At 41.4% G+C, this 12,931-nt stretch overlaps 1 protein-coding gene across 2 annotated transcripts in view; it reads left to right on the top strand.

Moving 5' to 3' along the window:
• Window positions 1-3,854: 3,854 nt before the first annotated feature.
• ccne2 (cyclin E2) overlaps window positions 3,855-12,931 on the top strand; it is a 12,039-nt gene continuing 2,962 nt past the window's right edge. The window contains exons 1-9 of one of the 2 annotated variants that reach the window (XM_034148113.1): window positions 3,855-3,873; window positions 5,884-5,920; window positions 6,707-6,788; window positions 6,904-6,957; window positions 7,594-7,736; window positions 8,526-8,661; window positions 9,319-9,465; window positions 9,675-9,770; window positions 10,150-10,284. In XM_034148113.1, the coding sequence (XP_034004004.1) occupies window positions 5,907-5,920; window positions 6,707-6,788; window positions 6,904-6,957; window positions 7,594-7,736; window positions 8,526-8,661; window positions 9,319-9,465; window positions 9,675-9,770; window positions 10,150-10,284 (807 nt within the window). In that variant the 5' untranslated portion in view covers window positions 3,855-3,873; window positions 5,884-5,906. Of the gene's footprint in view, window positions 3,874-4,208; window positions 4,260-5,883; window positions 5,921-6,706; window positions 6,789-6,903; window positions 6,958-7,593; window positions 7,737-8,525; window positions 8,662-9,318; window positions 9,466-9,674; window positions 9,771-10,149; window positions 10,285-12,931 lie in introns of those variants that run through there. The other variant, XM_034148112.1, reaches the window with a different exon arrangement.

The raw sequence follows: 12,931 nt of genomic DNA, 5'->3' as shown, positions 1-12,931 counted from the left end.
TTTTTTAATTTAAATGTACGTCCTGAATGCATAATTTAAAAACACACACGGACTGTTTGAAACCAACTATGCACCACTCTGAGTTTTATAACGACAACCAGACAGAACGATGTAGCAAAACCTCTCTTTGTTTGTTTTTTAAAAAGTGTGAAGAATATTTTGTGGCATTTTTATTTCCCACCAAGTGTTAGACATTGTTTTGCTTTTATTTGTTTGTGTAGTTTACTGGAATAATAGCACTTTGCCAAAAAGTAAAAAAAAAAAAAAGGTGTAGGAATTGTATTTTGGGTTTTTTATTTATCAGCATTTCTCGTCTCAATGGTTTTATTTTGGATGTATGACAGATCAATTCACTCTGATGTCAAATGAATGCTAACGAAACCGTGGGGTCATCTGTCGTCTGACTGTAATAGTTAATACATGTGATCGCTCTTTATTGGGTAATAAATGTTTTCATACGCAGCTCTCCGTTTGTTTCTTCACTCCTCCGTAGAAGACAAATATGCTAACATTTAAGACAACTTATGGTTTTATAGTGGGGCTTTAAAGAGGCCCTGTTCTGCTTTTCAGGTGTTCCCTGGTAGTGTTTTATGTAGGTTTATGTGCCTGTAAATCAGGGGTGTCAAACTCAAGGCCCGTGGGCCAAATCCGGCCCCCGACTTCATTTTATGTGGCCCCACAAGAGCTTGCAAAAAATATAATACGTTTATTATACGGTTTCATGCCACTTTACAGAAGCACCTTGCCCATAAACGACATGTCCCACAATGCATCTCATTTTGCGACATGCGCACTGAAGAGACTTGCAATTATTTGAAATGATTTGCCCTAGACTTCTGCTCTCAGACGTAGTTAATTATGAAGTTATACCCTATCCGATAACAATCCAATGCAGAGGCAATCATGTAAAATAATACATTATTTTATATATATATATGTATATTTATATAGTCTTAAAGTTACAACCGGCCCTTTGAGTGCAACCTTAATGCTGATGTGGCCCGCGATGAAATTGAGTTTGACCAGTGGCGACTGGTCATTAGGGGCAGGTGGGGCACAGCCCCACCTAGTGTCAGCAGAAAGTATTACACATAATGATTACAAAAAATGCAAAGAGATGCAAAAAAAAAGAAATAAAAAAAGATATAGAATATATTTTAAGGTCATGTTTAATCGTCTGATTCGTCTGTACATTGCTGTTTTAGTCTGTGTTCTTCTAATTAGTGTCTACAGTGCCGTTTTGAGCCATGTGGGACAAAACCTGACCATGCCCCTCCCTCTCACTGTCAAAGTGAACGGTGACTGTAAAAACTACACTGCGCATGCTCAGAGTATTTTTCAATGTAATGTGTGGCAAAAAAAAAAAGGTCCTTAGGGGCACAGAGCTACCATCCCCACCATACGTCATCTCACATCATTCAGAGCTGATTGGCTGTAAGTACTTGTGCCGCGAAAAGTGTGCTGTGTGAAGAGGAGACGAGAGAGCTGCAGTGACGCGTCCTAAAACCAGGAAGTAAGCACAAAAAAGCAATGAGATTTCTCCATAGGATTTTAGAAAATAGCTCCAAATAAGATCTGTGGGAAACGTACCTGTTAGATAAATGCACGTTTTGTTCAGCCGGATAACATCCACATGTCTACCCTACTTTTATCATTTTTTTATCATAAATCTATGGATTAGATTTATGATAGACTTTTGAAACTACAAGAAGATAAGGAGGACTTTTACAAAAAAGTTATAGACATGTTTGTCCAGAAGGATAGGCAAATGGACTTCATCTTCAAGTCAAGGTAAGACCGCCATTTTATTGAAAATGGGATCTTACTAAGAGAGAACAATTCAATATTTAAATGATAAAATTACATTTTTTGGGTATCCTTTTGTTGAACTGTCTGTTTAAAATTAATCGAAGCATCAGACAAAAAAAGCTTTTGAAAATAATATTATATTTTGGTTTAGGTCAAAATATAATATTTGTAAACCTGAAGAGTCAGTGCCAGTGCCTCAGCAGCCATGAACCTCACTGCACGTCACTGCAGAAGCTTATATATAGACATCTAAGTTTTTTGTGCCCCACCACTTTTGTACATATAAAAACGCCACTGAGTTTGACCCCCCTGCTGTAAATGGTCTGCAAAGGCTAACATCCCTGTGTGTTTCTATACTAACTTTTTATTGAACATTTTCTGCAGAGCATTTGAAAACAGCAACAATTCAATCAGGAGAGACTTATTCCATAAATGTGATAACATGTGTATCGCCCAAGGGGTAATATACGTTTTGGAGATTAGACCCAATCATACTGTGATGGATTTAGGGGGAGGAGAAACCGACTAGGAAAAGAGAACCTTGTGTTCGTACCTTTTATGTGATTTTATACTTATTTTCATGTTTTCTGAGCTGAGCTGTGTGATGTTATATGTTCTGTATCTCTCTGTACAGCACTTTGGTCTGGAGGTTTTAAAGTGCTATATAAAAATAAAGTTGGATTGGATTGGATTATATAAAAGGGAGCTCAGGGACAGAGCGGTGGGTGCCCCTACCTCGGGAGGCCCTCAATTAATACTCAATACCTAAAACACTAGCACACTTTGACATGTTATTATACTAAGTCCTTTTCCAGGCGGGATCTACCAGTCCAGACGTAACCCTGTGAGATCGAGAGACTCCCAGGTCATCAAAGAAGGGGTTCCAGATCCGGTCAAATAGAAACGTTCTTTCCTTTGAGGCTGAGTGTAGAAGTTGTTGTTGTTTACTCATATGAGAAGATCTACACGGAGGAAAAGGCTTCAATGGGGGTGATGGTCTGCAGCCACTGGAGCCCCATCAGAGGTACACACGACTAACATACGTTCCCAAACAGAGTGCAGCACATTGGGCAAAAGGTCTCTATTACGAGGTTAGCAGGTACATAAATGCACTTTAATATTGTGTTAATATGCACATCAGGCAAACATGGAAAATCATTCATTTCCACTTGATCTAGAAATGTGCAACTATAAGACAAGCTATATATAATTAATACATAATTGGTGACACTGTCAATATTTTCACTTTTCAAATTCAAAGTCAAACCTGTAATTGATAATATTGCAACGTTTTCAAAGTCAAAGTCAACTTTATTGTCAGTCTTTCAGTTTGTGTACAGACAGAGAGATCGAAATACCGTTTCCCACAATCCTGAATACAAAAATACAAATATGTATATCCTATCATCATCAAAACCACAACAATCAAACAAAATAAGTCACTTCTGTATATATTGATTGTTGTGTTTTTGTGCATATGTTTAAATGTGTCTGTTGATTGTGTATATAGGATATACATAGATATTTGTATGCAATAAAATACCCTGAAAAAAAACCTGATTATCACAGTACTACGTCTTTATACTGTTCAAATACAAATAAGTACATAATTTTAAAAAGTAATCGGCAGTATTTCTACCGTTGTAAAACAATGAACGTAATATGCATCATATTTATAATCATGATAAATAAGAAGACAAATAATAATAACATAATATTTTGAATAAATAATAATACAATTGTTAATTATTATTATTATTATTATCAAAAAGTTATCACCTTTAATAATATAAAATAGAATCAGCAGCAGCAGTTTGTTTGACAGCTGCTCCATGTGCTGTGTCTGTTTACTTTCTGCGCAGGAAGCACGCGGCGGTGGCAGCTCGCTCTCCGATTGGCTTGACGTCACGCAGTGACTCCCTCGCTCTGTGATAGGCCTGACGTATCGCAGTGTCCTCCCACCGGCGGGACTCGTATGCGGAAGCAGTTTTAGTACCGCGTAAAAAAAGGGTAAATATCTCCGTTAAAAGTGAATGTTAGCGCGGAGTACCGACGCTATGTGAGGTGAGTGAGTGAAACGAGCCGTTAGAGTTCAGCCGGAATGAACGGAAAGCCGTTTAAACTTAATAGAAAGTTCGAAATGAACGGAGGCTCCGGTGAAACTCCGTTAAAATCCCTTTAAATCGCGTCCTTACGTTTCCGTTAAGCCGTTAACTCCCCCAGAGCTGCATATTAATGATATATCATTAAACAAACATCTTCATTCGCTCTCGGGACGTTAATCACATGGGAACTCTGCCCGTTTGTGAAAATCTCTCACGGGATTTGAACATTTAGCGGGTTTCTGTTAACCGGGAACGCGCATGCGCAGTGGGCAGACGCGGATATAAAGATTGGCGCCGGCGCCACAGCTGATGCATCCATTCATTCACTGACTCTCCAGCGAGGAGGTAAGAGACCTTCCAAGACACTTTTATCCTTTAAAATCTGCCTAATAACGCGGGATGTCTGAGTCTCGCCTCAAAGGGTCTGCATGGCACGGTTTGCCCTTAAAAATTGAGCGTTTTTATGTAAATGTGGGTTAAAAATAGAGCAGTTTGCTGTAACTTGGGGTTAAAAGTTGACCAGTTGGCTGTAAATGTGGGTTAAAAAGTGCGATCGAGACGCTGCATTCATATCTTATTCTCATCTTGTATTCTACCTCATATAAAAGTGGGTTTCCTCTGTATTATATTGGGTTTCAGACTGTACTTGGTGAGAGTTTTAGTTTTAAGAGGAGTTTATTTCCAGTAACACTTGCTGTTGTTGTGATTTTAAACTGTTAAAGTGTCCCTTTCTATTCGTGTTTCTTCAGACTGAGTATCACTGTTCTATATCACGGGTGTTATAATGGAGGGTCAGAGTTAGCTGGTTATTGTTGACCTAGTTAGCTGACCCAGGCTAGGTTTGCTAATTACTGTAGCTCCTCTGCACAAAGTAGCCTCGCTGTGGTCTCGGTTTATCCGCATTTAATAACCATTTTCAAGGTTTGTGTTCAGATATGATATCCCCAAGAGTTTACCCCAGCAGTTGATGTCGGGTTTAGGCCGATATTGGGCTGTTTTCCACTCGTTTCCCCGCTGAAGCTGCAGGAGATTCGGCGGAGGCTGAGCTCAAATCCTCCCGCTTCTGAGCTTCTGAAATTGGCGCGTCTTTGAGTTTCAATCCTGAAATAAAGTCCATATCACTTCCTTTCCACACTTTAAAACTGCACTACACTCGCATTGAGATGTTTGGTTAACCAATACAGGGGATAAAAGTGCGTTTTAATGCAGCATTTATGATCTTTTTTTGTTTGAAATCGAGGGAACAATCAGCCCCCCTCCTTTCTTTTGGCTGTAGTCACCACACTAGCTTACAGAGCTAGTCTGGCTCTTTATTATCACTTTCATCTGGTTTATAAACCTGCTATTTAATGAAATGTGTAATCATGTTCACATGTGGAGCTTTAGCTTAGTTAGCTGACCATCACTGTTTGTTAAAGCCACTTTAACCCTCTTTACTGAGCTGTACAGCTGAACCTCTGACCTCACAGGCTAGCTATCACTAACCTGTGAGGTGCTCTTACAAGTTGGGGTCCAGTTACACTGCGTTAGACCCTCACTGTGAGGGTCTAACACAGTGTAACCTGGTTCTGGTTGCATGTCATCTGGTGCTTATTGGGGCCCAGTGGCTCCTCAGCATGCCCCCCCTCCCCTCCCCTCCTCTAAAATACCACAATATTCATAAGCCTTATTGTCAGATGCTCTGTAGCTACATATGGATATGCAATGAGAATCTGAATGGCCAAGCTCTTCCAAAAATGCAACGTAGTGTATATAAGACGTAAAATACATTTGTTTTAAATGGTGCCAGAAGAAACTAGAATACAATTGTGCATATTATTTAGTGAGAAAGTGCAGAAGTGTGTGTATTCATGTTAATATAATAAGTTATACAAGAACAGAATGACTGCCGTACAGTGGAATGGAGTAACTGCAGGATATTGATATTTATCTGCATGTGATCCTCACCGGCTCCTCTTTCTCTTTGCAGGAGCCATAAAGATACTCTACACAATGTCCAGACGCAGGTAAGAGCTGGTTCTCAAGCTGTGGTGTGGGGACCAACGGGGGGGGCCAGGACATCACCCAGTTAGTCTGTTGGTACTGCTGGGTGGTTATATATATTTACATGCTGTTATTTAATAATTCAAAGAAAATATGAGCATTCATTTGAGTGGCTTCTTCACCTTCTTGATTACAAATCAATATTTTGGTGGGTCATATGATCTGCAGTCAGAGGTGGGAAGTAACTGAGTACATTTACTAAAGTACTATACTTGATGAGTACCATTTCAAAGAACTAGAATTGATGATTTCCATTTTATGCTACTTTAAATTGTGTACTTTTACTCGATCTGAATGAATGATGTGAAATACTGTCGCTACTTTCACTATATTTAGATGATAATACTTTTCTACTTGAGTAACATTTTGAATGCAGGACTTTTACTCTAACAGAGTATTCCTACACTCTAGTACTTCTACTTTTACTAAAGTACAAGACCTGAGTACTTCTACTTTTACTCAAGTACAAGACCCAAGTACTTCTACTTTTACTCAAGAACAAGACCTGAGTACTTCTACTAAACTTTAAAGTAATAATCTGCATGATGAATGAACTTCAGTAAACCTTTATACACACGTTACAGGATCACAGTAGCTTTAGCACACAGTTACTTGTGTTAATACAATCCGACTAAAACACATGTAATAAATCTGATTCATGCCCGTAAGTCACTCAAATGACCCGTAGCAGTTGCATACCATGAGATTCCTTGTACTTAAATCTGATGCACTTTAATTTTGTATTTCAGTGGTCGCATTACTTTGCAAGCCAGATATTCAAACGCACTCGTGCCGACCGTCAAAGCCCCCCTGAAGAAAAGGAAATCAGAGGTTTGTGTTGTTTAATACTTGTGTGTGTCTTTGGACATAACATTATAACAGTGTTACCCTGCTGTAGCCGTTAGCACTGATGCTAACTCTCCCATTTATTTGTGTTCTTCTCCAGCCCTCAAAGAAAAAACTACAACCTGCTGCCAAAAAACAGAGCTATGAAATCCAGGTCAGTGTGTCCACAGGTCATCACTCTGAATTAGTGTGTGTCGAGTTTAGGCTGGGATGTGTGTATTGTTTATATCTGTGTTGTGTGTCCCCTCCCTGTAGCCTGTTTCAGTTTCTAAAACTAGCTTCACTTTGAGTATTTAAAGTTCAGTAATGGAAACTAGCTTGCTTTTATTGAGAGCGTCCATTTTGTTACACCATAGATCACACATAATACACCTGGCTTTCTTTTGCCCCCGTTTAGTCTCCCACACATTATCTAAGTATGGAACAAAGCACATCAATAAGCTATTACACATTATTAGTTTGTTCTTGATTTGGTCAGATTAAGGTCACTCCTAAGGGCCCTTTGTAGTAACAGTGCAGTACCTGCTGTCACCACAAGGTGTCACCGGTGAGCTTGACTGGTAAACTATTATTTACAGCACATTTGAGGTAAGCTTGCCAATAAAAGGCCGACAGTAACGTCTGACCTGATATTTAATTGATGGTCTCTATTTTAAATGTTGATGTTTACCATGGAGTTAAAGCACTTTGAGCTTCCCCTGGTGTTTGTAAAGTGCCGTACAGGTAAAGCATTATTACAGTCTTTGTTTTGTTATATTTATTCACCTCGTCTGTGTGTATTTGCTTCCAGAAGTGTTGGTCTGAGGACGGAGCGAGTCCCTGCCTCCTCATCGAGACGCCGCACAAAGAGCTGGAGCCCGCTGACCCGTCCAGCTTCAAGCAGTACCGCTTCAAGAACCTCTTCATCAAGGCCTCCCCCATCCCCCGCCTCAGGTGAGAGAGAGTGTGTTTTACACCTCAATGACTCGTCGCGCTGAGCTGCTGCTCCGCCCGACTCAGTGTTCCCACTGAAAGAGTCTCTATTCAGACTTTGTGTGTCGTCCCAGTCTCATGGTGATTCTGAATTAACCAGTTAAACCACACGGGGGCAAAACGCAACAGCTTGCAAGAAACAGCGTCTAAGGGCTTCTTAACATTTAAGAAACGATGAATGTGTGTACCCACTTAACGGGAAAAAACTCAGCTTTCAGACAATATTAACCATTTTTAGCAAAAGGAAACAAAAGGGTAATACCAAAGGCTCTGAATTAGCCCTGAGCGAAAAAATGCTAACACACTTAGCACAGAAGTGCTAGTGGTTTTCACAATAAGTAATGTTGTTTTTTGGACGGACACTATAATTTAATTTGTTTTACTATGTTCAATCTGAATTTACTTATTACTTATATTCTATATTGATTCTGACTCTTCTACATCCAACTCACAGGTTTATCATTACTTTGAGAAAAAAGATTATTCATATACCCCTTTTTAGAAGTGTAGTTATGGTCATTTGTTCTGGGAATGTCATTTTCGAGCCTGAGACCTGGAAAACAGGCTCTGGGCTTAACAGGTTATTTAAATCTCAATAATAGATACCGATAATAACCGGTAAATTGACATCTCACCGGTCACTTTGAACGACACACTGACCAATTGAACTAGTCGATTTTGGATGTGTCCCAGGGACAGTTTCAGGACGTTCTCCTATAGAGATACTAACCCCCGGTGTTTGTCCTGCAGCTGGGCCAGCTCGGACGACGTTTGGATCAAAATGCTCAACAAGGAGCTGAAGTACGTCCACGACAAAAGTTACCTGCAGAGACATCCCAAGCTGCAGCCCAAGATGAGAGCCATCCTGCTGGACTGGCTGCTGGAGGTGAGGGAGGACTCTTTAAAGTAGAGACGCTACATACTGATATACACCTGAACATCAGCGGGAGAGGACTCTTTAAAGTAGAGACACTACATACTGATATACACCTGAACATCAGCAGGAGAGGACTCTTTAAAGTAGAGACACTACATACTGATATACACCTGAACATCAGCGGGAGAGGACTCTTTAAAGTAGAGACACTACATACTGATATACACCTGGACATCAGCAGGAGAGGACTCTTTAAAGTAGAGACACTACATACTGATATACACCTGGACATCAGCAGGAGAGGACTCTTTAAAGTAGAGACACTACATACTGATATACACCTGGACATCAGCAGGAGAGGACTCTTTAAAGTAGAGACACTACATACTGATATACACCTGAACATCAGCAGGAGAGGACTCTTTAAAGTAGAGACACTACATACTGATATACACCTGGACATCAGCAGGAGAGGACTCTTTAAAGTAGAGACACTACATACTGATATACACCTGGACATCAGCAGGAGAGGACTCTTTAAAGTAGAGACACTACATACTGATATACACCTGGACATGACTCCTAAAAGCTGCACAAATGCCCGTCCAGTGTGTGTTTGTGTTCAGGTGTGTGTGTTTGTGTTAAGGTGTGTGTGTTTGTGTTCAGGTGTGTGAGGTGCACTCGCTCCACCGGCAGACGGCCTACCTGGCTCAGGATTTCTTTGACCGCTTCATGCTGACTCAGGAGAACGTGAACAAAGACTACCTGCAGCTCATCGGCATCTCCGCGCTCTTCATCGCCTCCAAGATCGAGGTGAGAGCATCCTGAAAGTCTTCCAGTATTTACATCCAAGGGTATATTACTGCATGTCTAGTGTGACATACAAGTTACAATATTTATTATAGTCTTTAGTTTTTTATATAGTCACTCAAAGCCCCACAATAACATCTCAGTCTCGTTGTGTACGTTTCTTATGAAGATCAAGTTGCTTATCATTTCTGCTGTTCCTCTGATCTCTGCAGGAAATCTACCCTCCTAAAATCTTGGACTTCGCCTACGTCACGGACGGAGCGTGTACCTTTTGGGACATCCAGCGCACTGAGCTGCACATACTGAAGGTGCGCTTATTAAAAAAAACACTTTTCATGAACTGCATCCGCTGCTTTTTAGTTTAAGAGTTTAAGGATGTAAGATAAGACTTTATTTATTCACAGCAGCATAATAATAAAACTGTACACTAACAGTGCAGTAAAAAGAGCAATTTAATATCCACAGGAAACAGACGGTCACATCATTAATGTAAATACTGTACAGTGACGAGCAGTATTTAGTAGTGCTTTGATGTCCTAATAACATCAGCAGGTCCTATAAACAACTTCATTTACAAACAAATTAAACTCTTTGTTTTTGTATTCCAGCACATATTTATAAGTATTAATGTCAGTAAAATGCAAACACCCGTCTCAGTGTGTTGACCTGTGTGTGTTCGTGTTGCAGGCGTTGAACTGGAACTTGTGTCCGGAGACTCCGATCTCGTGGCTGAAGCTCTACGCTCAGGTGGAGGCGCAGACGGACGGAGAAAACTTCCTGGTGCCGCAGTTCTCTCAGGAAACGTACATCCAGATCACACAGGTACCTGCAACACTTCCACACTGCTTGATACTGAGATGTCGTATTTCTGTAGTGGACCCTGAAGGCAGCATCTCCCTGGTTCAATGGGATTGCTGCTTTCGGATTATTGCTGAAAATAATCTCAACGTTTGATACTTGCACGTTTAGTTCAGCACGATAATCTCCACATATCAACACCACGTGATGATTTCTGAAGTAAAAAGCTAATGTTGGGCTATAAAGGAACTACAGCACGGTCACATGACTTCACGTCACCACCGCTAAGCTAATGTTGGGCTATAAAGGAACTACAGCACGGTCACATGACTTCACGTCACCACCGCTAAACTAAAGGCGGCTAATCTTGGGCTATAAAGGAACTACAGCACGGTCACATGACTTCACGTCACCACCGCTAAACTAAAGGTGGCTAATGTTGAGCTATAAAGGAACTACAGCACGGTCACATGACTTCACGTCACCACCGCTAAGCTAAAGGAGGCTAATGTTGGGCTATAAAGGAACTACAGCACGGTCACATGACTTCACGTCACCACCGCTAAGCTAAAGGTGGCTAATGTTGGGCTATAAAGGAACTACAGCACGGTCACATGACTTCACGTCACCACCGCTAAGCTAAAGGTGGCTAATGTTGGGCTATAAAGGAACTACAGCACGGTCACATGACTTCACGTCACCACCGCTAAGCTAAAGGTGGCTAATGTTGAGCTATAAAGGAACTACAGCACGGTCACATGACTTCACGTCACCACCGCTAAGCTAATGTTGGGCTAGAAAGGAACTACAACACGGTCACATGACTTCACGTCACCACCGCTAAGCTAACGGTGGGCTATAAAGGAACTACAGCACGGTCACATGACTTCACGTCACCACCGCTAAGCTAAAGGTGGCTAATGTTGAGCTATAAAGGAACTACAGCACGGTCACATGACTTCACGTCACCACCGCTAAGCTAAAGGTGGCTAATGTTGGGCTATAAAGAAACTACAGCACGGTCACATGACTTCACGTCACCACCGCTAAGCTAATGTTGGGCTATAAAGGAACTACAACACGGTCACATGACTTCATGTCACCACCGCTAAGCTAAAGGTGGCTAATGTTGGGCTATAAAGGAACTACAGCACGGTCACATGACTTCACGTCACCACTGCTAAGCTAAAGGTGGCTAATGTTGGGCTATAAAGGAACTACAGCACGGTCACATGACTTCACGTCACCACCGCTAAGCTAATGTTGGGCTATAAAGGAGCTACAGCACGGTCACATGACTTCACGTCACCACCGCTAAGCTAAAGGTGGCTAATGTTGAGCTATAAAGGAACTACAGCACGGTCACATGACTTCACGTCACCACCGCTAAGCTAAAGGTGGCTAATGTTGGGCTATAAAGGAACTACAGCACGGTCACATGACTTCACGTCACCACCGCTAAGCTAATGTTGGGCTATAAAGGAACTACAACACGGTCACATGACTTCACGTCACCACCGCTAAGCTAACGGTGGGCTATAAAGGAACTACAGCACGGTCACATGACTTCACGTCACCACCGCTAAGCTAAAGGTGGCTAATGTTGGGCTATAAAGGAACTACAGCACGGTCACATGACTTCACGTCACCACCGCTAAGCTAAAGGTGGCTAATGTTGGGCTATAAAGGAACTACAGCACGGTCACATGACTTCACGTCACCACCGCTAAGCTAAAGGTGGCTAATGTTGGGCTATAAAGGAACTACAGCACGGTCACATGACTTCACGTCACCACCGCTAAGCTAAAGGTGGCTAATGTTGGGCTATAAAGGAACTACAGCACGGTCACATGACTTCACGTCACCACCGCTAAGCTAAAGGTGGCTAATGTTGGGCTATAAAGGAACTACAGCACGGTCACATGACTTCACGTCACCACCGCTAAGCTAATGTTGGGCTATAAAGGAACTACAACACGGTCACATGACTTCACGTCACCACCACTAAGCTAAAGGTGGCTAATGTTAGGCTATAAAGGAACTACAGCACGGTCACATGACTTCACGTCACCACCGCTAAGCTAAAGGTAGCTAATGTTAGGCGTGATGACGTTTAGTCGTCTCATTTAGGCAATTGTTAGTTTAAATCCACCAGTGGGGTATTTCCTGACGTGTTTTATGTCGTAGAATAAAAATCTCTTCAGCTTGTCTTAACCACAGACTTTATTGCAGGCTAACAACCAAAAACGTGTTCAGGAAACCATTGACCTCCAGACAAGGGGACAGGAAGTGATAAAACGCTGAGTCAGGGGTTGCGGTCAGATAATCCAAAAATCAGCTCCTATCGTCTATTCCTTGACCTTAAAACCTTTAAAAGTTGAACAAACCCCACACAGCTCAGTAAAGACTGAAATGTTGACTTTATTTGATCATTTCAGTAAAAACTAACGTTCAAATTTCTCTTTTTGATTATAATACTGATGAACGTTCAAAACAAAGCACTTTGGCAACTTACCACATACGTTTTAAAATGCTTAATAAGCACCGTAACTTTCATGATATCATTTCTCGTTCATAATCGGTTGTTTCCGTGAACGGCCGACTGTTGTGTGACGGCAAATGCTGCGGCTGCAAGGCATTGTGGGGCAGCATTTTCTCCTCTCCTTTCGGC

This window comes from Trematomus bernacchii, unplaced genomic scaffold, assembly GCF_902827165.1.
Source record: "Trematomus bernacchii unplaced genomic scaffold, fTreBer1.1, whole genome shotgun sequence".
Taxonomy (NCBI): Eukaryota; Metazoa; Chordata; class Actinopteri; order Perciformes; family Nototheniidae; genus Trematomus; species Trematomus bernacchii.
Note: the sequence above shows the minus strand (reverse complement) of the source record. Positions and strands in the feature narration are given on the sequence as shown.